Raw genomic sequence first — 24,574 nt, 5'->3', positions numbered from 1 at the left:
TAATGTGATCTGTGAATTGTGGTACATCCTGAGATTTGATTTTCATCCAGGTGTCATCCACATATCTGAACCAATGGCTTGGTGGTGTTCCAGGGTAGGATAGCAAAGCCCTCTTTTCCACTTCTTCCATGTATAAATTGGCCACGATGGGTGAAACTGGGGAGCCCATGTTTCTGCTTGTAGAACTGACCCTTGTATGTGAAGGAGGTGGAATGAAGACGCAGTTCAAACACACTTGGTCGATGCTGAGAGTGGTGTCATCCTGTAATCTCTTACGAACTACCTCCAACACTTCCGTGACTGGGATGCAAGTGAAGAGAGATGTAACGTCGTACGAGACCACGGTTTCATCTGCCTCCATCATGACATCTCTCACCTTCTCAACACAATCCAGGGTGTTCAGGATGTGGTGTTCAGAGCTGCCCACCAGCGGGTTGAAGATCGAAGCCAGAAACTCGGGCTGACCGAGTTGATCATGCAGACAATCTGTCACGGTCCTGGGTTGCTTTGACCCAGCATTTTGAGTTTCTTATGTGTTGGTTTGATGTTGTATTATGGGTTATTCTTAATCTCTGGTTGTGTCTTGTTGTTTATTATTATTATTGTTCTGTTTCAGATAAGGGTTTTGTTCTTGTACCCTCGTGTGTAGTATAGCTTTCGCCCTGTGTTAAGTCTGCATCTTTGTGAATTGTTTCCTGTTTTATTTTGCAGATTTATGTTTCATGTCAGTGTTTCTAGCTTCGCTTCCTCTGTCCCATTAGGTCTAATTTCTCCTGGCTGTGTGCCCACATGTTCCTGCCTGTGTATTTATAGTGTGTGTTCAGCGTCGCGTCGTATCAGATTTTACCTGTGTGTTTCAGTTTGTGGTTTTCCTGCTTTGGATTCTGTTTTGCTTTCTGCCAGCAATAAAGCTGTGGTTTTTGAGTTCATTCAGTCCCCGAGTCCTGCATTTGGATCTTCAAATGACTCCCCTGGGTATAACCTGTGGTATGAGGTCCGGTCAATAGCCTTGTCCTGTTCTAACTGCTTCAGACAGTCTATCACCCTCTTCCTACCCATGTCTGCCGGAAGGGTGATGTTGTCATTACTAAGTGATGTGAGTGCCTTCCTCTCCTCCATGCTGATCTTTTGAAAAGCAGTGTATCTCTCTGATGTCAGCCTAAATATCTAGAAACTGACGCTTTGTGTTTTTAAGTGACATTTTTAAAATGATACATTTTACATGATACATGGTAAATGGCCTGTATTTGTATAGCGCTTTCCTAGTCCCTAAGGACCCCAAAGCGTTTTACACATCCAGTCATCCACCCATTCACGCACACATTGGTGATGGCAGCTACCTTGTAGCCACAGCCACCCTGGGGCGCACTGACAGAGGTGAGGCTGCCGGACACTGGCGCCACCGGGCCCTCTGACCACTACCAGTAGGCAACAGGTGAAGTGTCTTGCCCAAGGACACAACGACTGAGACTGTCCAAGTTGGGGCTCAAACCGGCAACCTTCCGATTACAAGGCGAACTCCCAACTCTTGAGCCACGGTTTATATATAACCTGGTTGCTAAACTAATGGAAACATTGTTTCAAAATTAGGTTAAATATATTAGTCCATTAATTTCTTGTTATTATTCATCCAATAATAAGCGTCCCAACCAATAACCAATGAACAAAACTATCCACATGCTGGTTACAATGAGAGCACTCTACAGTGTCTCATATTATAAGTACTTTAAGGAGCAGTAAGACTCAAAAAGCACAATATAAATACCTGTGTATTTGTCATTTACTGTAGTAAAGCTGAAAAAACATCTGTGTTACATGTGATGAGTTGCTTCGTGCTGTGCACCATCAGAATTTACAAAAACATACTAAACTATATTTGTCATTGGTGACTCTTTATATGACTATACCTGTCTTTAGTTCACTTTTATAAAATATGGCGTTTAATCCTATGCACAGAGCACATTACTGACCACACTCATGGGGACACTGTTTGGCATCTTTCTCAAAGACTGGAGGAGCCACAGATTAATGTATGAGGTTCTCTATCACAACCACAACAAAGGTTTTTCCCCAAAGATGATTCGTTGTTTTATTAAAAGTATCGACAGTTTCTACATATGACCTGCTCCTCAAACTGATTACAAAATCAGAAACACAACATACACAGGCCCCAGTACAAAAACACTTTTTTCTTTCCTTGAGATTTTGTTTACATTTGTTGAGACACGTCAGCATTTTAATAAAAGTGAGAAGGGCTGTGACACACGTGGGGAATACGGAGAAGTGCCGTCGCATTAGGTAGTACGAGAAAGTGCTGTGCCAGTCCAAGCACAATGATCTCAATCCCAGCATCCGGCTGACTCTCATGTCTGCTGCTGCTGCTGCTGCTCCAGCATGACTTCACAGGTACGTCCCAGTTCTCCCAGTTTGACCTTGGCATACTCGGCTCGGTTCAGTGCCATCTGACAGTCCTTCCTGGCTGAATAGGTAGAACCTTCATGTGGCTGACCAGTCGCTACCTGGAGAAAGAAAAAGGAGAAACAAACTCGAATCTGTTGCTCACAATATTTCTATCATGAAGTTCTTCATTTATAAAAATAAATAATAATTAAAAGAAAAACTGCATCAGTTTGTATTTGTAAACCTCATCTATCTATTAGATTTATGATTTTAAAAATCAGACGACCCCAAGCACTTTAACCTTAACATACTGTAGAGTTTTTACCTTACAACAGAAAGCACACGACTGTTGTTGTGATTTGGTGCTATATAAATAAATTGAACTGAATTCGGGGTCACATGATGCAGCCCCATCTATAAACTGAAACTTATTAAAAGTGTTAAGCCTGATCTTAAAAGTAGAGTGGGTCTCTGTCTTCTGAACCCAAACTGGGAGCTGGAGCAGACAGCTAAGGGCTCTGCCTCCCATTCTACTATCAGGAGCTCCAGGAACCACAAGTAAGCCTGCAGTCTCAGGTTATTATCCTAATTCATATTATCTAACTCTGTTAGGATTATATCAAATCTTGAAGATATGATGACGCCTGATATTTTGAGACCTTGTAAATGAAGACTTTAAATTCAATTCTGGATTTAACAGGTGGGAGAAATTTGCCATGGAGAAAAGAATTAGCAAAATATAAGCAGATGTTTCATAAGCTATAAACCTATATAGATACTATAAAGCTAGTATAAAAGGTGAAATTTGGAGATTGAATCTCAACAGCATCATCGTCTTAAATGTAAACTGGTATCTGGCACCCTTGATGAAACTTTATATTGACTGAGAGCACCACAGCCTGCAGCAGTCCACCATACTGTAACTGTAAACTCTACCATAATACTCCAGATTAACCAGTAAGTGCAGTATTTCTGTGCAACGTTTGAATAATATTTACATATGCTGAGTTAGAAACTTTGAAATGAATTAGGACATTACAGCTAAGATTCAAATTTCCAGTTTTTAAAAATCTTACTTACTGAGCAGTTCTTCTTAACTGTGAAAAACATATCTTATGCTCTGTCCTGCCTTTTTTTTTATATCTTTCTATAATTTTAACATTTTTTTCTCCATCCATCCATTCGCTTCCGCTTCTCCTTTTCAGGGTCGCGGGGGGCGCTGGAGCCTATCCCAGCTGTCATAGGGCGAGAGGCGGGGTACACCCTGGACAGGTCGCCAGTCTGTCGCAGGGCTAACAGACAGGGACAGACAACCATTTACACTCACATTCACGCTCACATTCACTCCTAATGGCAATTTGGATTATCCAATTAACCTATCCCCACAAGCTGCATGTCTTTGGACGGTGGGAGGAAGCCGGAGTACCCGGAGGGAACCCACGCAAACACGGGGAGAACATGCAAACTCCACACAGAAAGACCCCGGCCTGATGGTGGAATTGAACTCAGGACCTTCTTGCTGTGCGGCAACAGCGCTAACCACCGTGCCACCGTGCTGCCTCCGTGCCACCATTTTTTTCTCATCCTGTGAAAAACCGCAGTTTTTCAGCCAGGGGAATGAGTTGCTGCTAGAGCTCTATAGATCGATCGCATAAACTGTTTTCTAGTGGAGGTGAAACCGTTTCTGAAACGGGTCTGCAGCTGTGGATTTAACCTGTGTGAGGTAGCGGATCTGGCCACTTAGTTCGTTCTCCACGCGGCTGACTGAGTTCTGGAACTGGATGAGCTGTCTGTCCATGAAGCTGGCATTGTGTTTATCTTTGGAGAGTTCAAGAACAATGTTACCTGCAAGGTCAAGCATAAACATAGAAACACGACTTAAAAAGACTTGATTAGACACAAAGACAGAGAGTAAATTTAAAACTTGATTCTTTGTTTTAGTAAAGGACTGTGCTGAGGATTATTTGTTGTTGTAGAGTCAGCCAAACAAATGGAAACAAATTGTGTTGTTTGTTTTGTGTCTAAGGATACTGAAAATTGGTTCTTTGCTAAGTTTCCTGTTATGTGTACGGCTTATTAAGCCAAAACATTTGAAATGTAACAGGTCTGAGGAGTAATTTGAAACTGAGCGAAAAATCCCTCTGTGATTAAAAACCAAATCTTTACAGCGGCTAATATGTACAGAGAATAATGATGAATAAATAATGTCCTACTGTCGGATGAAGAGCATCAGAAAATCAGTCAAAAGTAATCAACGATGCACGGTTTGATGTAACAGCCGCAAGAAGACGCTCTCTCACCGGCACACTGCAGCACCATCGCTATCTCCTTCTCCACATCCTCCAGCGCTCTCAGCCTGTCATTAGCCATCAGCAGCCGGGAAGCAGCCGCTCTTCAAGGACCAGCTCAGCACAGAGATCCGAGGTGTGACCCAAAGCCACTTAATCGAGTTTAAACGGAAGAAAACTTACAACTACTGCAGTCCCTGCCACTTTACTAACGCGTTATAGTTGGGAGCAGGGTAACAACAAAGAGCTAAAAACTGACGTCACTGAAATATGACGTCATCAGAGTCGCACAGTAGTGACGTTCGCTTGGCGGAGAGGAAAGATGGCTACATCGGCTTGGCTGCATGGCCCATCTGCTATGCGACTAACTGAGGGTTTGGTGTCTGTTCTGAAAGAGCAGCGTCCGGAGCATCTGCCCGCTCTGCTAGCAGGCTACAGGGAGCACGGCGTGTTCCAGACACAGGTAGGGCCCGGCCCGGGCGAGCTCCGCGGCTGGCAGCGGCTTCAGCGTTAGCCTGCTCTCGCTGTGCGGCAGCCGCGAGAGGCTTTGTTGTACAGTGGCTGACATCTGGAAGTATGGCAGGACCATGTGCAGCAGGAGCCGAGCTGGTTCCGTGTTTCTTAAACGTTTTGATCTCACTGTGCTTTAAAACCGTCTTGTCTCTGCAGAGCGCGTGCGCCGTTGGCGGTCTCGTGGGTTTTAGCAATGCCAAACTGGGCTCGAGCAAGACCAGGTGAGGAAGGAGTACCTCAATCAGCTGTTGTCATAGGCTGATCATACTACAGTTTTTAATGTTAAGTCTTTATTTTTAAGATGTATACAGCACCTGAGCACTGTCCTGGACCAGGGGAGGTGTTTAGCCGCGTCTTGTCCTTAAATTTGCTGACTGTCTGAGTGGTGTCCAAAAGTCATGTGGACTTTATGGATAAGGGGAAACGTTCAGGGGAAAACCTGGACTTGTTAGGAGAACACGGTGTCCATCCTACTTTGAATGGAGCAGCTCTCATTTCTAGAAATCTTCCAAATTTATTAAACCCCCCAAAATATAACTATCCAGAGTTGGGACCAGGAAGAAGGCTTACAGGCTTACACGCCTCCCTGCAGCTCCTCTCCTCCTGTTATCCTCCAAACCCCATCCCCATCCTCTGTCTCCTAAAACAACAATCAGCAAAAGATGATTTAAAGAAAAAAGTATCCACAACTGTGCCGTAAAGTGAAACAGTGAAGTGTGGATTATTAAACATTCTCCCTCTGTCTTCTTAGTCCCTGTTGTTACATGACAAACAAATCGATTTACTCTGCCTTACAGAAACCTGGTTACAGCAGGATGATTGTGTTAGTTTAAATAAATCAACACCCCCGAGTCACTCGAACTACCAGAATCCTCGAAGCACAGGCCGAGGTGGGGGTGTGGCAGCTCCTACTTCACCTTATCAATCAACCAAAGACTCAGAAACACTAATCCTTGTCCACCCCAGCTGTGAAACTCAGAAACCAGTCTTACTTGTTAGCATCTATCGTCCACCTGGGCCTTACACAGAGTTTCTGTCTGATTTCTCAGACTTTATATCTAATTTAGTTCTGAGCTCAGATAAAATAATTATTGTGGGTGATTTTAACATCCATGTAGATGCTAAAAATGACAGCCTCAACATGGCATTTAATCTGTTATTAGACTCAATTGGTTTCTCTCAAAATGTAAACGAACCCACCCACCACTTTAATCACACTCTAGATCTTGTTTTAACATATGACATAGAAACTGAACATTTAACAGTGTTTCCTGAAAACCCTCTCCTGTCTGATCATTTCTTGATAACATTTACATTTACAATAATTGATTACACAGCAGTGGAGAGTAGACGTTTATCACAGTAGATGTCTTTCTGAGAATATAATCCACCCACTGTTATCACCTTCAATGCCCTGTACCAACACAGTTCTGTACTCCCATAGAGGTTGATTATCTTTATAATATTTTTACTTCTTCACTGCGTGTTCCTGACTCCCTGGTATAACGCTCAAATGTGCGCCGTAAAGCAGATAATTCATAAGCCAGAAAGGAAGCGCTGTCTCACTAATTTAGAAGATCTGCATTTAGCCTGAAAAGACAGTTTGCTGCCCTCTTAAACAAAAACATCCATAAAGCTAGAACGTCTCACTGTTGATTAGTTATTAATGGAGTAAGAACAACCCCAGGTTTTCTTTCATCACAGCACAGAAACAGCTTTAGTGAAGGTTACAAATGATCTTATGGCCTCTGACAGTGGACTCATCTCTGTGCTTGTCCTCCTCGATACTGTCGACCATCAGAGTCATGCTTAAAGACACTGCGCTGCAGGGATTTAAATCATGACTGTCTAATAGACTTCTGTTTTTTGTGAATGGAGAGTCCTCTTCACACACTGAGGTTAATTATGGAGTTCCCCAGGGTTCAGTGCTAGGACCACCTCTGTTTACGCTGTGTACAAAAAACTAGTTCGTGCATTTATTACTTCCAGGCTGGACGACTGCAATTCATTATTATCAGGAAGTCCTAAAAACTCACTGAAAAGCCTTCAGTTAATCCCAAATGCTGCAGCAAGAGTCCTGACAGGGACTAGAAAAAAAAAAAGAGCAGATTTCTCCTGTTTTGGCTTCCCTTCATTGGCTTCCTGTTAAATCCAGAAATCAAAATCCTGCTCCTCACATACAAGGTCTTAAATAATCAGGCCCCATCTTATCTTAATGAGCTATGATTGTTGGGTCTTTACCTCCCAATATAAAGCACCTTGAGGCAACTGTTGTTGTAATTCACGCTTTATAAATAACACTGAATTGAAGTGAGCATTAATGACGATACTCTTTTGATTTTTCCTATTTGTAACACGTGAAAACAACATCTACTTTGTGCTTTTACAAATGATCAGCTATACTACAGGATATGACGTGTGTTTTATTAGCCTCTGTTCATTCTAACCCATTGATGAGTCTCCATGCGAAGGTCCAGTTTCAGTAGCATTTTGTTTTTAAACAAATCTACTCACCTTTAGATCAACATCTCCTGTTGATACAATGTTATGAATGTGAATATAATTTCACACAGTCTAAACAGATTCACTTTGATACTGTATGTTTCTAACATGATTCTGTGTGTGAGCAGGTTTGAGGGGCTCTGCCTGCTCTCCATGCTGGTTAAAGACAGTTCCAGCGATCTATTCCAGCAACACTGCCTGTCGTGGCTGCGCTCCCTGCAGCAGGTCATACAGGTAAAGTCACATGTCGGCTGTTATCATTACAATATTGCTATTTTTCTCCATTTTATCTTAAGGTCTAAAAATTAAAGGTTAAATTTTTAAAATTAAAAATAAAAATACTTTCTGTGTTTTTGTTCTTTACTAGTCTCAGGCTCCAGTTGAGACTGTGCAGCTAGCAGTGAACATTCTGAAGGACCTGCTGCAATACTCGTCTCAGCTAGCAGAGCTGGCCAGAGAGGTTGGCCTCAACTCCATCCTGGGCATCCTCACATCCCTGCTGGGTCTCAAGTCAGAGGTGAGGTGACAAGGCGGTGAGTGGAAGGGCCCACCAGGAGGGCTCCGGAGCCCCTCTGGTAGAGTGTGTATCCAGGTACTTTGACACGCAGTTAGTGCCACAGAATGTGAGTGTTAGCCCTGCCACAGACTGGCGACCCTGCCTCTGACACCGCCCCACAACCCTGATGAGGATGGGTGAATTGAATGCCCTAAGTTCTGTTTAGTTACAATGTAACACTTTATGTATAATTGCATCTGTTCTGTTACATCTGTTATTATTCAGTTAGCTTCAGCTCAGATATCGATCTTCTAACTGGCCTTAAAACGGTTTATGTTCCCGTTTGATGTTAGTGTGAGCTGGCAGCCATGGAGGGAATGACGGCCTGTATGACCTACTATCCGAGAGCTTGTGGATCCTTGAGGGTGAGACACTCCTTCCTGAGACTGTTTGGACTGTTATCGTGGTGCTATTAAATATCTCTTCTTCTTCTTCTCCTTCTTCTTCTTTGCTGTCGCACACTTCTGACAGATTGTCAGCAAAATAAATAAAAACATTCAATTTACTTTTTTAAACCAGTATATAGGTTAATGTTACTACAGTATTACTTTAGCAGTATTCTGTGCTGTACTCTGTATTCTACTTAAGTACTTTGTTAGTTGCTGCCTCTGTTTAGAACCCAGCTGTGTCAAACCTGCACCTGTTTGTTGTTGTTTTTAAGGACAAGCTGGCAGCGTATTTCCTTTCCAAGATGGACAGCACAGACAGGAAAACACAAGAGGTTTGACAAAACAAGCACCAAGTCTGTTTTTTAAAAATTATTATCATTATTTGAAGATTTGTTTGAACGTTTGTTTTGCTGTTACTCTGTCAGATGGCCTGTCAGTGCTACGGTCGTCTGCCCTGCCTGGGCGGCGTCCTGGACAGAGGGGTCGGAGCTGGCAGAGCTGAGGGCTGGACCAATCAGATTCACTGCCTACTGGCCTCTGCCAATGGCCTGCTGGCTCAGCTCTACCAAGGTTCAGAAACAGGTGTGTTGTTTTCTTTGTGAGCAGTGGTGACATTTGGCTTCTGTGTGTGATTGTCTCCGTCCATGTACGCTTTTTTAGCGAAAAGAAACAAAAACACGTCAGTTAACCCTTTAAAGCCGGTCGGAGCGGCACGCTCCGTTTTGCGCAACTACTTTTAAATCCCGGTAGCTCTGCAACCATGTGAGCTAGCGCAATAATTTTTTTGCATATGAAACCAGAGGAGTTGTACTTACATCTTATGCCATCAGCTTGTCCTCGGTCACAGTTTCCTTCCACATATAGTTTTGCAAAAACTGCATAAAAAGCACTTGCAGCAACAAAAACATAATATTCCAGAAACACGCTTTGCTGATCCGATCAGCTGTTCATAACACTTCCTACTTTAGAATAGACGTCAGCGCGAACTATCGCATGTCCGCCATTTCCTGCCCGAAACCGGAAGTGACGTCATTTCGCGGAAATGTCGTTTTTTTACCATCAGGGCCTCATGAGCCTATACTGGTGTTTTTAAAAGTTATCTTTGACTTTCTGACTTTCTGTGTGGTTTATGGGATGCTTAGGACTCATATTGCACTGCTGGAAATAGTTTATTTTGATGCATATGCTGCTTTTTTGCAAATTTGCATTATAATATTTATTTTTCCTTTTTCCTGCAGTGTATAAAAATTGGTGTATTTCAAAAATAAAACTATGAAGACACTCAAAATAAATTTCCTGTGGTGGGAAACTATTTTGTGCAACTTTTTTGTATTTACAGTTTGGAGGGATAAGCCTCTTAAATTTCTCTAACTAGAAATATATATTTAAAAAACAAAAATGATTTTCACTTTTTTTGTAGTTTATTGCACTTTTTTGCAATTTATGTAATTACTATGCACTTAATGCAGACATATTATTAAAATTTAGGCTGTAATGGTTGTATTGATGTATAGCAACTTGAAATGCTCCCAAAAATGGCTCCACAGCATGTAAACATATAATATAAGCTCTGGCGGACTTGGTTCTATGGTAGGTCTTAAAGGGTTAACAAACAATGAAAACAAGAAATTCTTCATATGGTAACTGAATTTCATAAACTTCAAATCTGTCTCCTTCCATTCAACTAATATGAAACATTGTGTTAATTAAAATGAATCACTATTTAAAACTGTAAAAATAAAAGCTTTTTCATAAGCCAGTAAAGTGTACGTGGGCCAGTGGAACTCTGGAATTATGATTAATATTAATTACAACATGTTGTTTTTAACGCCACAGAAACGGCGTCAAAGCACAGACACACTCAGTCATTTCATGTAGAAACACAATCCGATGGACAGATTCAAACAATGAGCAGTTTATTCTGAAAGAACTTTGTTGTTTCTCTTTGAATTCTTTATCTTTTCTTATTAATAAGACAAAAGTATTTCTTATTCGAGCTGCAGACCTACATGTGGTATTAAAGCCTAAAACGTAACAAAAACAGACGTTTTGATTGAATCTTGGGTTAAAGTCCTGTTTTCGTCGTTGTCGTGTCGATGCACCTTGATTAATTCGATAATGTCAAAGCAAACTTCTCCTGCTGGCCACACATTTTGTTTAAAATGGTGCAGTTATGTTCTTTTGTCTTACAGCGCGTCACAAACACTGTGTATGTGTATTCACTCCTCACCTTTCTAGATAAAATGCATCTTAACCAAGTAAATCAGTCAGTGAAGCGTGCAGTGAACAGCTGTCAGTGTTGGAGGTGCTGTGACGTGATGGTGTGACTGTTACCGAGGTTACTCACACTCGATTGCTTCTTGCGGTCACAGATGGAGCGATGCAGTATCAAGGTCCCGGGATGGAGCTGGCCTTTCCTCACCTGGACCCAACAGATCCCCTGCTGCTCCTGCAGCTCCAGCACAGATACACTGCTGTGTGCCTCGCACTCAAACACACACTTAGGTACAACACATGCAGACGAGCACACACACCTTTCAAGTTCACTTGAATTGCAAAAGCAAAGGTTTGTGTTCTGCATAGGTTATTTGGATCGTTTTCATTCACTGACTTCTGAGGAATTTGCATATTAGGACCAAAATGATTCAGGACAGCCTGAGATGGTTTTCAGCACCAGTAATTTCACTGGTTGCCATGTTCTGTGTTCGTATTTGGTAGTACCATTGTGCGCTATACTTTTAATAAAAGCGGAACTTCTAGAGCGTTCCAGGTGAAGTCAGTCTGAATTTCTTGTTTCCCACTCGGAGGTTTCATCTGGAATGACTCTCAGCTTGGATTTGACCCTCCTGCACAACCTTTAATCTGTGCTGCCACTGTCGTGTATCTGTGACCCTATTAAACCAATCTGCGGTCAGGCTGTCTGCATGAACATGCTGCAGCTGTGTTTGGAGTATTTTCTGTATCGATAGTGATGCACAGACTGCTTTGCATTACTAAGAAGCAAAGCAATCTTTAGACTTTACCACTGCGACGTGCTCAGTTTAGGAGTGAAGTCGTGTCAGAGCTCTGACATCAGACTTCTGAACTAACTGGAATGAGCATTATTGACCAAGCTAGATAAAATAAAGTACTGGTATTAGGATAACTGGGATACAGAAAACATCTGGAAAACACCAAATTGCATCAGTTGTACCTCTTATTGTAACATTTACACAAATACACTCAAAGGCCCCTTTGTTTAATACAAACTGTGTTAAAAACTTGTACGAGCAGTAAAGGCTTTCATTGTTTCTGGTACTCGTTGCATTCCTTTGTCGTTTCCTTCCATCAGAGTAGATCCCGCCTCAGCTGTGCGTTTGCCCGTCAGGCCAATGCTCAACTTGGTGTGCCGAGCCCTCGCCGTCAGCTCCAAGAGCATAGTGAGCACACACACAATAACATTTATTGAACACAGACCGTGTCAAAACTAGTACTGATCTTAATGCATGTTTGACTTTGTGTGTCAGAATTTAACAGGAGATGGAAGTGTGAGGCTGCTGGTCCTCCCCATCATACACAGCAACACCCTGGAAGTCCTGTCAAGCGTGATCACCGTGTGAGTACTCGCACACACACACAGGAGGCCACGTTTTGATTTCCTGCAAGCCTGACTCTTGGATTTGTGCTGTGTTGCAGAGTACGGGTCGGCATGGTTCAGTACGCTGCAGTGATACAGAGGCTGTTTTCTCAAACGCTCTCTGCTTGGACCCCCCTACCTGAGACCAGCGTGGGACAGCAGAGGGCCTACAGGTGACTCACAGCCTCACACAGCGAGTTCAGCCTGCAGCTGGAAACCTCGTACACACCTAATATCAGCGAGTGCATCATATTTCATTACGTGTGTGCAGCGTGTGTGTAGCTACAACCTACAGTTGCCCCTGAGAGCCTGTGGAGCAGAGTCAGTGGTTACCAAGACAACCACCAAGTACTGTAACAACTGGAAGTAGTAACAAAATCTTTACAAAGGTTTCCTCAGAGAGGCTGATGCCCTGAAGTGTCCGTAGCACGCTGTGTGTGCTCGCAGACGTCTAAAGGAGTGAACGGTGACCATTTAGAGGTTTTTAGTCCCGAGAAAAGAAAGAAGTCTTAACTGATCTGTTGCAGCACAAAGAAGATGAAATGAAAACACTGCGTGGGGATCGAGGAGCTTATTTTAGTGACATTATGGGAAACTGGGGACAGTCTGAGCTGCTGCACTGGGGAAGATTTAATAATGTGTCATCAAGTATATTCATCTCTTGTTGCTCCTCCTTCCCACAGTGCAGTGCGGGTGTCAGTGTACAGAACCTTGGAGCTGTGGGTCCAGGTTGCCGGAGCGTCTTCTAGCATCCTTCAGGGAAGCCCGGGGCACTCGGAGCTCCTCTTTAACCACCTACTCGGGGACATCACACCAGGAGCAGAGTCTATCAAGGTAGGGGAAAGATGCATTTGGACCAGTCGTCGTTACTAGTCTGTATCAATGCACTGCCACTAGATGGCGCATCAGTGTTGAGAGACGCCATAAATCTGATCATCTAGGCCTCATATTTTGTTAACGCTGTTAGAAAAACATCGCAGAGAGGCTTCGCCTTTACTGGTAAGGTGAGGCGTTGAGTCATTCAGGAGGGGCTCAGAGTAGAGCCGCTACTCCTCCACATCTACAGGAGACTGCTAATGTCGACAGATCTATCAGCTGGTCTTGGAAATGTTCAGCCTTTCAACAGATGAGCTGGAGGAGGTGATAAGAGGGAGGCTGTTGCCCCAAAGCCTGACTCCAGATAAGCAGGAGAAAAACGCTGGATGATTGTTGTTTTAGTTTGAATTCGTGGTTTGAAGTTTCAAACAGAGAACCTAATTGTTTAAAATGCTTTGCTATTAGTTTTGGAGGTTTTCCACTAATCTGAGACTAACTACTGATTATTTAAGACCTTGTCTGTGAGGAGCAGGATTTTGAATTCACTTCTGGATTATATCAAATCTAGCTTGATATCTGAGACTCGTCAATTAGTCAATTTTTTCCCACGGTTAGTCGACTAAGAGATTAGTCATGAGCACTAAATCTTAAAAATTTAATTCAAGCTCTGACCTTTATGAAACTAAAGGGAACCAGTGGTTTGTTGGGATGTGCTGAGCTCTCTTCTGTTCCTGCTCCTGTGCGTGGGGTGTCCTGTTTCCAGCTCCGGGCAGGACTATCGGCTGATGTTGTTCCTGGAGGAAAGCCCGGCCCTCGTAGGACGAAGCATTTGGTGATGGCAGATACAGTCGGGCCATCGCTGCAGAGGAAAGGAGACCATCTAGCCAATCAAGATACCTGCCTTGCAGCTGTCAGGGGTGAGATGCAAACCAAGTTGAATGTTATTGGGAGTTTACTGGTATACTACGTATGATATTCTGATACCAGACTGATCTTTGTCATCCTCGTAGCACTGAGACAGATCATACAGAGCAGTGGGACGCTACTGAAGGACGACATTCACAAGGTAAATGTGATTTAAAGTAACATAAGCGCTACAAAAGAGTAGCAGAGGGAGACACTTTCTACAGGCGTCTCCAACCATCCACAGATCAGCCTCTGCTGCAGCGAGTGGCACCGAGCCGCCCGAAGAAGATCCGTGTTTAATCAGACGTGATGTTTGCAGTTCTTTAAGCAACGATTTCCTCCACCCACAGTGCATTTCTAATGATCCACATGAAATATCCCAAAGTGTTCTAATGTGTTCTTGTAACCAGAAAAGAAATTATGTAACTTTATACACAAATTATAGTGATGCATGTTTACTTTTTTAAATGGAGAACACCCATGTCTGTGAAATTGTTGCTCAAAGTGCTGTCGAACATCATCTGTTTAAACCTTGTTCTTCTTTTAAAGCTGAATTTTTCAGTGTAGTCTAATGGTTTCATGTGTGTTATTGTTTTAAACTTAATTATTAACATTATGCATGATCATTTTACTTGACTAGCAGTTTGTTTTAAAAGATTAACATGGTTATTAATGTGTTATTAAATAGAAACAGCCAGTTTTTCTGCTTATTACACAGAACCTACCGCAGGTAATAGAGTAGTAATAACATAGGAATTAGCACATTATTGCATTCTTGTTTCTGGCTTGTTACCCTGCAGCTAGCACGTCATTAGCTTCAGTTTTTGGACCATTATTATCCAATTGCATCAATTTCAGTGTAATATTACTCGACTGTAACTAACTGGTGTGGTTAGCGTCGACGTGTAGTTACGTGTCTCAGCAGGTCCACGTCAGGTTGTGGCGTGGGGTTAAAATGGGATACTTATTATAAGTTATGATGTAGTAAGACACGTTTCCCATCTTGTGATGATCTGCAGCTGTAAAGTAAAATGCTTTCGTTGTTTTTTCCATCATTTAGCATTTTTGGTGTATTGCAGGAGAGACTCTTCATTTTATTGTTCTTAATAACGAACGATTACACTGTTGTGTCCTGTCGATTCCTTCAAGCGGCTCCATGAGGTGGTTCTGCCACTGTGTGTGCGGCTGCAGCAGCAGCAGTCTTGCAGCAGCAATGCATGTGAATCTGCAGTGAGCGCGAGTGGGCAGTACAGCAGTGCTCTGACTCGACGAGAACTGTACAGGTACGATCTTCATGTTAACGATGAGCCACACATTAGTGTTTCAGTAGTGTTACGGTGCTCCTCCTGCTTTTTGCTCAGGTTGAGTTTTCCGACCACTGTTGACTGAAGGAATGTCCACACAGTGCTTTATTCAGACTGGACCCAGTCTGACACCACCCTAGCACCAGCACCACTGTGGGCCCCGAACTGGTCTATGTTCTGTAGATGCAAAAGTTCACTTTAGCTTCGTGTTGGACTGAAGGAGCTGTTTCACTTGTATGAATTTGAAGGTTATTGCTGGCCCTGGTCCTGGTCCCCTCACCCTGTTGGCCCCCACCTCTGACCTGTGCTGTGTCGATCCTCAGTAACGGGCGCACCGACAGGAATGTTAAGGTAAGACCTGAGGACCTGAAACACTGCAAAAGGTTTTTAAAAACGTAGCAACGTGTAGCGGGTGGAAGGATCAACATTTCTCTGTGAAGTTGAAATAAAATAATTATGGAGACAATGATGTACAATCTGCCTCAAGTCTTCTGTTAAAGCTCAGATTGACTTTAACAGTTTCAGACATGAAGTGTTTGTCTGTTCACTGTTTCCAGCTTTTAATCAAACCCATCGTCCACTTTCTCAGGTGTCTTCGTTCTGCGCGGAGGCCTTGACCATCTGTAACTTGATCCTTCATCCCCGCTTTCCCTCCATCGCCCTTCCTTTGCCACCTCTCACCATGAAACCTTCCTCCACCACTCCGGTCCTCCCCTCTTCCCAGGGACCTGCTCCTGGATTAACCTTGCCAACCCTGCTTGGGGGTCCTGCCCCCGGCCCTCCTTTTCCCGCCCGTCACTCTCTCAACCTGGGCCCCGCTTCCCTTCTGAGCTCTTTCGAGAACCACCTGTCTCTGGTCCCGGGACTTCCAGGCCAGGGTCCGACTGCAGGAGACATGATTCTGTCCCCGCATACGCACCACCAGCCTGATCCTGCAGGCCTGGGCCCTCCGGAGGGACAGAGACCCGTGTTTGTGCGTTTTGACAAAGAGGAAGCTGAAGACGTCGAGATCTCTCTGGCAAGTGACTCGGACGACAGCGTGGTCATTGTTCCTCCGGGTATGCTAAACATGGAGACTCAGCAGGACGACGCAGCAGCAAACTCGCAGAGCATGCCCTCCTCTGCGCCGGGTGGAGCTGGTGTGACCCTCGCAGGTGCAGAATCTGTTACCATGGTCCCAACTACGGCAGCCGCAGCCACAATAGACGGGGTCTCTCTGCCCAATGACCTGGCTGCCTCTTCCCCCCTCCTCACTGCTTCCACCACCTCCATCAACTCCTTTCCTCCTTCCAGTGCCTCGGTGGTCTCCCTGGTTCCACCTTTGAACTCCAGCACCTTTACAGCTCCACCTGTTGGTCTGGGGGAGTCATTGCCTGGCAGACCGCAGCTCCAGCAGATGCTTATGCAGCCCTCGACGGCCAGCCAGGCTGGTCCCATGGGGCTGCCGCTCCAGATGCACCTGCAGAATCAATTAAGTCAGCAGGGACGGCACCTCCACCAGCAACCAGCCGCTCCCGCCAGCGAGGATTCTGCTGTCATCAATATTAACAGTACTGATGATGAAGAGGAAGATGATGAGGACATAGATGAAGATGAAGAGCTGGAGGAGGACGAGGAGGAGGAGGGGATAGATGAGGAGGACGAAGAGGAGGATGTAAGTGAGTTAGCTGATGAGTTTTTTGATGGGGAGGAATATGAGGAGCTGGATGAAGAAGACGGTGAAGATTTGGAGGAGGAAGAGGAGGAGGAAGAAGAGGAAGAGGAGGGAGACATACCGCCTCTGGAGGGAGTCGAAGACAAAGACGGAGGGTCGGGGGTACAGGAGGGGAAGCTGGATGAGGGACGGATTTCTGCATTTAATGTGGAGGAGCGCACAGAAGGAGGGATAGAGGAGATCCAGACGAACAGGGCGCTGTTCGGAGAGGACAAGATGAAGGTGCAGGAGGTGGAGAGCATCGGAGTCCTCGAAGCGGCTCGGGAGGGCGAAGTAGAAGAGGAGGACAACGAAAGGATGGATGACCCCACCATGCCGCAGATCCTGTGCGTCACCGGAGGAGCGTTGGAGGAGCGGGAGGAGGCCGAGGAGGAGAGGGAGCAAGCCGGAGCAGAGCTGCAGAAAGAGGAGGAGTGTTCGTGGGAGCAGGGAGCCAAGGAGGACGAGCCGCAAGCAGCGGAGTCCGAACAACCGGCCGGTCAGAGTCAACAGGTAGATCCTGCAGCTTTGTGAATCAAAGCTCAAAATATACATGATTTTCTAATGTGATTGTCACAGTCTGAGCTCCAGATGATCTCAGCAGCTCAGTCGTATATTTGTACAAATGCACATGAAGTATTACTACACAGTCTCTCTTAGAAATGTGTTGTTCTCCTATATATGATAAATAAAGATTACAAGGAAACTGAAGTTAACCAGCTAAAGCTTTCTGTCTGTATCAGCAGGAATCAGCAGCTGAGCCTGCAGAGGACGCCAGCGTGAGCGATAACCAGCTGCCCGGCTGTGAGGACGAACAGCTCGAAGCTGTTCAAGCAGGAGACTCGACAGCAGTGGCAGACTCTGAAAACGCAACAGAACCAGATGTGACGGAGAAACAGGAAGAAGACACTGAGAAGAGCTCTGAAAAGGAAGCAGAGCAGCCGGAGACGGGAGCAGGAGGAGGGCAGGAGAGTGATGGAGAGGAGGGGAAAGGAGTGAAGAGGAAGAGGGAGGAAGGACACGGAAAAGAAGAGGTGGGGCAAAGCCCGGAGAAGAAAAAGGTATGGCTTTTAATCCCTCGTTAAGAGATGGTAGCTGCTGTTTGTCCACTGATTGAAAGCTTCTTCGGTCAGGGTGATGACCTGACTGTATGAACTTGTGCTTTACACTGTGTGACGTCGCTCTCTTTCAGATGGACGACGAAGCCATGGCGTCAATGTTGGCTGATTTTGTGGCGTGTCCACCTGACGATGAAGACGGTGCTTCTGGATCAAAAGCCTCATAAATATTTGCCAACCTGAACTGAAATTAACACTGATGTCCGGCAGAATCTGGCAAAACATGTATCGTTAGTCACATTCCCAAGGTTTAGTTACCTGAAACATCATGCCTTTACATCGCGTGTCACCGCAGTTTAATATGGCGTTCAGTCTTTTAACCATCGGGACCATTTCTGGCTGGTCTGACTTTCATCCCCGGGTTATAATTGGCTGTCAGGTGTAAGAGAGCTCTTTTCTACGGTGCACCCAGTGTCCTCCCAGCGAGGAGGCAAAGCTCCGTGAAATGTGTTTGTTCTTTACAGCACAAGTATCTTCCAGCTAGTTTGCAGTTTTACTTCTGTTTGTATGCATCTTTTTTGCTCTCATGGTTTGGCATCAATGTCATGCTTTGTTAAATAAATAAAATAATGTACTTCCATTACATGTTTTTCTTTTGTTTGGGTTCTTTTTGGGGGTTTTGTCTGACGTCTACTTGCATTAATCATTGTTATGGGACTGATTTGCTGTACATGTTAGAGGTGCTGCTCCTGCACGTTGAAAGGATTTGGGGTGAAGGAGAGGGAGGTGTGGGCATCTCTGCCAGCCGCTTTGTTAGTCTTGCGCACCTCCAAGGCTAACGGATCCCCGTCTGACCCATCTGCTGTCATTTTAAGAACTGGCTGAGCCAATAAACTGCATTCAGCAACCCGCAGGACTCCAGCACATGCTGCAGGTTCATCTACAGCAGCGGTCCCCGGGCCAGAGCCGTTTGGTACCGGGCCGCCAGAGTTCAGGCTCGGATGGGAAATTTATGGTTTTCAGTGTTTTTATCGTTAACTGTTTCCCGGGTTCTTTTCCCGTGTTATAGTTTGGTGTCTTATTTTGAAAGAACTATTTACGCGTTGCCATAGCGACCAGAGAGCATTAGGATGCTAGTCTGTTGTTTGCGCATTTCCGGAGGACGCTGCTAATAAAGTTAGCTAATTCGCGTATTTAATACTGTATTTGCAAAATACCACAGTTGTTCTCTTGGTCGTATCATTTTATTTTGTTGTATTTATCCGCGACACCTTAAAGGCTGCTCCGTGGAAATATTCCGTGGCGCAAAAAAGGTTGTAGACCAGCGGTCCCCAACCCCCGGGCCTCGGACCGGTACCGGTCCGTGAGTCGTTTGGTACCGGGCCGCGAGAGTTGAGGCAAGGTATGAAATGTATAGTTTTCAGGGTTTTTATCGGTTTTCAGTGTTATTTTGTTATCGTTTTTATCGTTTACTCTGTTTTCCTGGGTCTTTTCACGTGTGTTATGAATAAATCTTCTTTTTTTTCAGTACCGGTACTAGTTTTATTTTGTTGTATTTATCCGCAACACCTTAAAGGCCGGTCCATGAAAAATGTTGTCAGGCATAAACCGGTCCATGGCGCAAAAAAGGTTGGCGACCGCTGTTGTAGAGCACTTCAACAATGAGCAAGCTTTTTACATGAGGAAGACACGAGGCGCAGCTGCTGCAGGGTCAATGACTAAAGTGGGAGTGGGCTCGGCCGCACTGTGAAGATAAAGCTCTAGTTGATATTGCTGTCAGAGCTGACAGTCATACTTCCCACGCTGTCTACATGCATGTAGACAGCGTGGGACTGCTGGCTAAGGGTAAACGTAAATTCAATAAAATCATAATTCACGTCGGCAGTAATGACACCCGGTTACGCCAATCGGAGGTCACTAAAATCAATATTGAATCGGTGTGTAACTTTGCCAAAACAATGTCGGACTCTGTAGTTTTCTCTGGTCCCCTCCCCAATCAGACCAGGAGTGACATGTTTAGCCGCATGTTCTCCTTAAATTGCTGGCTGTCTGAGTGGTGTCCCAGAAACGATGTGGGCTTCATAGATAATTGGCAAACCTTCTGGAGGAAACCTGGTCTTGTTAGGAGAGACGGCATCCATCCCACTTTGGATGGAGCAGCTCTCATTTCTAGAAATATCGACAAATTTATTAAACCCCTCAAAACATGACTATCCAGAGTTGGGACCAGGAAGCAGAGTTGCAGTCTTACACGCCTCTCTGCAGCTTCTCTCCTCCTGCTACCCCCCCAAAAACCCATCTCCATAGAGACTGTGTCTGCTTCCAAAAAGACAAAAAACAAACTAAAAACCAGCAACAAACAACTTAAACAATCACAAAGAAAGAACAATACAGTATCCACATCTGAACCAAAGAGTAAAACAGTGAAATGTGGATTATTAAATATTAGGTCTCTCTCCTCCAAGTCTCTGTTAGTACATGACTTAATAATTGATCAACAAATTGATTTACTCTGCCTTACAGAAACCTGGTTGCAGCAGGATGATTATGTTAGTTTAAATGAATCAACACCCCCGAGTCATTCTAACTACCAGAAATCTCGAAGCACATGTCGAGGGGGCGGTGTGGCAGCAATTTTTCACACCAGTCTATTAATTAATGAAAGACCAAGACAGACTTTTAATTCATTTGAAAGCCTGATGCTTAGCATTGTCCTCCCCAGCTGTGAAACTCAGAAAACAGTCTTACTTGTTATCATCTATCGTCCACCTGGGCCTTACACAGAGTTTCTGTCTGATTTCTCAGACTTTATATCTGATTTAGTTCTGAGCTCAGATAAAATAATTATTGTGGGTGATTTTAACATCCATGTAGATGCTAAAAATGACAGCCTCAACATGGCATTTAATCTGTTGTTAGACTCAATTGGTTTCTCTCAAAATGTAAAAGAACCCACCCACCACTTTAATCACACTCTAGATCTTGTTTTAACATATGGCATAGAAACTGAACATTTAACAGTGTTTCCTGAAAACCCTCTCCTGTCTGATCATTTCTTGATAACATTTACATTTACAATAATTGATTACGCAGCAGTGGAGAGTGGACTTTATCAAAGTAGATGTCTTTCTGAAAGCGCTGTAACTAAGTTTAAGAATATAATCCAGCCACTGTTATCATCGTCAATGCCCTGTGCCAACACAGAGCAGAGCAGCTATCTGAACGCTACCCCAACAGAGGTCGATTATCTTGTTAATAATTTCACCTCCTCACTACGTACGACTCTGGATACTGTGGCTCCTGTGAAAACTAAGGTCTCTAATCAGAAGTACCTGACCCCGTGGTATAATTCTCAAACACGTACCCTAAAGCAGATGACTCGTAATCTGGAGAGGAAATGGCGTGTCACAAATTTAGAGGATCATCATTTAGCCTGGAGAAATAGTTTGTTGCTTTATAAGAAAGCCCTCCGCAAAGCCAGAACAGCTTACTACTCATCACTGATTGAAGAAAATAAGAACAACCCCAGGTTTCTCTTCAGCACTGTAGCCAGGCTGACAAAAAGTCAGAGCTCTTTTGAGCCAACCATCCCTTTAACGTTAACTAGTGATGACTTCATGAACTTCTTCACAAATAAAATTTTTATCATTAGAGAAAAAATTACCAATAATCATCCCACAGATGTAATATTATCTACAGCTACTCTTAGTTTCATTGATGTTAAGTTAGACTCTTTTTTTCCAATCGATCTTTCTGAGTTAACTTCAATAATTACTTCCTCCAAACCATCAACGTGTCTTTTAGACCCCATTCCTACAAAACTGCTCAAAGAAGTCCTGCCATTGATTAATTCTTCGATCTTATATATGATCAACCTATCTCTAATAATCAGCTATGTACCACAGGCCTTCAAGGTGGCTGCAGTTAAACCTTTACTCAAAAAGTCATCTCTAGACCCAGCAGTCTTAGCTAATTATAGGCCAATCTCCAACCTTCCTTTCATATCAAAAATCCTTGAAAGAGTAGTTGTCAAACAGCTAACAGATCATCTGCAGAGGAATGGTTTATTTGAAGAGTTTCAGTCAGGTTTCAGAGTTCATCACAGCACAGAAACAGCTTTAGTGAAGGTTACAAATGATCTTCTTATGGCCTCTGACAGTGGACTCATCTCTGTGCTTGTCCTTCTTGACCTTAGTGCAGCATTCGATACTGTTGACCATAATATTCTATTAGAGCGATTAGAACATGCTGTAGGTATTACAGGTATTGCACTGCAGTGGTTTGTATCATATCTATCTAATAGACTCCAATTTGTGCATGTAAATGGAGAGTCCTCTTCACACACTGAGGTTAATTATGGAGTTCCACAGGGTTCAGTGCTAGGACCAATTCTGTTTACATTATACATGCTTCCCCTAGGCAGCATCATTAGAAGACATAGCATACATTTTCACTGCTATGCAGATGACACCCAGCTCTATCTGTCCATGAAGCCAGATAGCACACACCAATTAGTTAAACTGCAGGAATGTCTTAAAGACATAAAGACTTGGATGGCCACTAACTTTCTGCTTCTTAACTCAGATAAAACTGAGGTCATTGTACTCGGCGCTGAAAAGCTTAGAAATATGGTATCTAACCAGATTCTTACTCTGGATGGCATTACCTTGGCCTCCAGTAACACTGTGAGGAAGCTTGGAGTCATTTTTGACCAGGATATGTCCTTCAACGCACATATTAAACAAATATGTAAGACTGCGTTCTTCCATTTGCGCAACATCTCTAAAATTAGAAATATCCTGTCTCAGAGTGACGCTGAAAAACTAGTTCATGCATTTATTACTTCCAGGCTGGACTACTGCAATTCATTATTATCAGGATGTCCAAAAAACTCACTGAAAAGCCTTCAGCTAATCCAAAATGCTGCAGCAAGAGTACTGACAGGGACTAGAAAGAGAGAGCAGATTTCTCCTGTTTTGGCTTCCCTTCATTGGCTTCCTGTTAAATCCAGAATTGAATTCAAAATCCTGCTCCTCACATACAAGGTCTTAAATAATCAGGCCCCATCTTATCTTAATGACCTTGTAGTACCATATCACCCTATTAGAGCACTTCGCTCTCGCTCTGCAGGCCTACTTGTTGTTCCTAGAGTATTTAAAAGTAGAATGGGAGGGAGAGCCTTCAGTTTTCAGGCCCCTCTTCTGTGGAACCAGCTTCAAGTTTGGATTCAGGAGACAGACACTATCTCTACTTTTAAGATTAGGCTTAAAACCTTCCTTTTTGCTAAAGCATATAGTTAGGGCTGGACCAGGTGACCCTGAATCCTCCCTTAGTTATGCTGCAATAGATGTAGGCTGCCGGGGGATTCCCATGATGCATTGAGTTTTTCCTTTCCAGTCACCTTTCTCACTCACTATGTATTAACAGACCTCTCTGTATTGAATCGTATCTGTTATTAATCTCTGTCTCTCTTCCACAGCATGTCTTTTATCCTGTCTTCCTTCTCTCACCCCAACCGGTCGCAGCAGATGGCCGCCCCTCCCTGAGCCTGGTTCTGCCGGAGGTTTCTTCCTGTTAAAAGGGAGTTTTTCCTTCCCACTGTCGCCAAAGTGCTTGCTCATAGGGGGTCATATGATTGTTGGGCTTTTCTCTGTATCTATGAAGCGCCTTGAGGCGACATTTGTTGTGATTTGGCGCTATATAAATAAAATTGAATTGAATTGAATTGAATGTTCTCACGCAACTGAAAAACAAATTTCAAACTGAGTACCCACGGTCACAGGGGAGCGCCCCCTCCTTTTTTAATAAAAACTCACGACTTTAAGTAAACAATCTCAGATGTAGGTCAGTGGAAACCAGGTAATATAACATACTACATATGTAGATGGTCCCAAACATAAAGAGCATTACTGTAGATGAACGTTCACTGAGGCTTAATGCAATCTAGTGAACATTTAAGACGCCACACACAACAGTTTGTGTCAAATAAATCAAATGCAGTAAAATGGCAGAAACAAGAATCAAAGGACAGTCAATGTAACATTTTTTTTTCCTCAAAGATAGTTTTATTGAAGCAACAACAAAAAACAGATACACAGAATTGTTAAACAACAGACAAGTTTCACAATGATTGAACTGAAATAATGCAGATTAATGACACACTCACATATCTTGTAATTGCTTTTATCAGTTTACCCACACTTAGCCCCATCCCTCAGTCCAGGTAGAAAAAACTCGTCGCAAATACAACAGGACAAAGCAGATATATAAGATGAAATAATTGAATCCAAGGAATTAGTCGACATTTAAAGGAAAAAATAAAGAACAAAACTAAAGAGGACGTGACAGATGTCCAATGGGAATAAAGAGAAAGCTTGATGTAAATATGAGCCTGTAGAAGGCAAACCTGTAGTGACCCTTGATGACTGCTTATTGTTATTCCAATAATAATTTGTTTCTTTTTTTAATGCAGTTTGATGAAAAGTTCAAATACAGTGTAAAAGTAGTGAGCCTCCCTCGTTTATTTCCATTTT

General features: G+C 43.6%; 2 protein-coding genes across 3 annotated transcripts; one reads left to right on the top strand and one right to left on the bottom strand.

The window, feature by feature from the left end:
* Nucleotides 1–2,076: 2,076 nt before the first annotated feature.
* med11 (mediator complex subunit 11) lies at nucleotides 2,077–4,841 on the bottom strand. Its single transcript, XM_085154036.1, has 3 exons — nucleotides 4,701–4,841; nucleotides 4,115–4,245; nucleotides 2,077–2,519 (listed from the first exon to the last, which is right to left on the bottom strand). The coding sequence occupies exons 1-3, from the start codon at nucleotides 4,768–4,770 to the stop codon at nucleotides 2,364–2,366; spliced, it is 357 nt and encodes a 118-aa protein (XP_085010162.1). The 5' UTR covers nucleotides 4,771–4,841; the 3' UTR covers nucleotides 2,077–2,363.
* A 169-nt stretch (nucleotides 4,842–5,010) lies between these two features.
* On the top strand, nucleotides 5,011–18,684 carry pelp1 (proline, glutamate and leucine rich protein 1). Of its 2 annotated transcripts, none has more exons than XM_085153946.1 (19): nucleotides 5,011–5,151; nucleotides 5,358–5,422; nucleotides 7,832–7,937; nucleotides 8,071–8,220; nucleotides 8,553–8,624; nucleotides 8,921–8,980; nucleotides 9,074–9,230; nucleotides 11,021–11,153; nucleotides 11,980–12,067; nucleotides 12,155–12,243; nucleotides 12,324–12,437; nucleotides 12,948–13,098; nucleotides 13,844–13,997; nucleotides 14,091–14,146; nucleotides 15,136–15,269; nucleotides 15,539–15,641; nucleotides 15,880–17,496; nucleotides 17,730–18,044; nucleotides 18,176–18,684. In XM_085153946.1, exons 1-19 carry the CDS (start codon nucleotides 5,011–5,013, stop codon nucleotides 18,266–18,268), a joined length of 3,798 nt encoding a protein of 1,265 aa, XP_085010072.1. In that variant the 3' UTR covers nucleotides 18,269–18,684. The 2 variants fall into 2 exon arrangements, with proteins under 2 accessions (XP_085010072.1, XP_085010069.1); XM_085153943.1 differs by having other exon boundaries at nucleotides 17,727–18,044.
* Nucleotides 18,685–24,574: the final 5,890 nt, after the last annotated feature.

This window comes from Neolamprologus multifasciatus, chromosome 3 (genome assembly GCF_963576455.1).
Source record: "Neolamprologus multifasciatus chromosome 3, fNeoMul1.2, whole genome shotgun sequence".
Classification (NCBI taxonomy): domain Eukaryota; kingdom Metazoa; phylum Chordata; class Actinopteri; order Cichliformes; family Cichlidae; genus Neolamprologus; species Neolamprologus multifasciatus.
Note: the sequence above shows the minus strand (reverse complement) of the source record. Positions and strands in the feature narration are given on the sequence as shown.

Excerpts from the sequence above, each read along its gene's own strand:
- med11 (XM_085154036.1), bottom strand. The coding sequence starts at position 4,770 with ATGGCTAATGACAGGCTGAGAGCGCTGGAGGATGTGGAGAAGGAGATA. Across the intron at positions 4,246-4,700 it reads GATGGTGCTGCAGTGTGCCG|GTAACATTGTTCTTGAACTC; the intron begins GTGAGAGAGCGT and ends TTGACCTTGCAG. Across the intron at positions 2,520-4,114 it reads AGATCCGCTACCTCACACAG|GTAGCGACTGGTCAGCCACA; the intron begins GTTAAATCCACA and ends TTCTTTCTCCAG.
- pelp1 (XM_085153943.1), top strand. The coding sequence starts at position 5,011 with ATGGCTACATCGGCTTGGCTGCATGGCCCATCTGCTATGCGACTAACT. Across the intron at positions 15,642-15,879 it reads GCACCGACAGGAATGTTAAG|GTGTCTTCGTTCTGCGCGGA; the intron begins GTAAGACCTGAG and ends CCACTTTCTCAG. Across the intron at positions 17,497-17,726 it reads CGGCCGGTCAGAGTCAACAG|CAGGAATCAGCAGCTGAGCC; the intron begins GTAGATCCTGCA and ends TGTCTGTATCAG.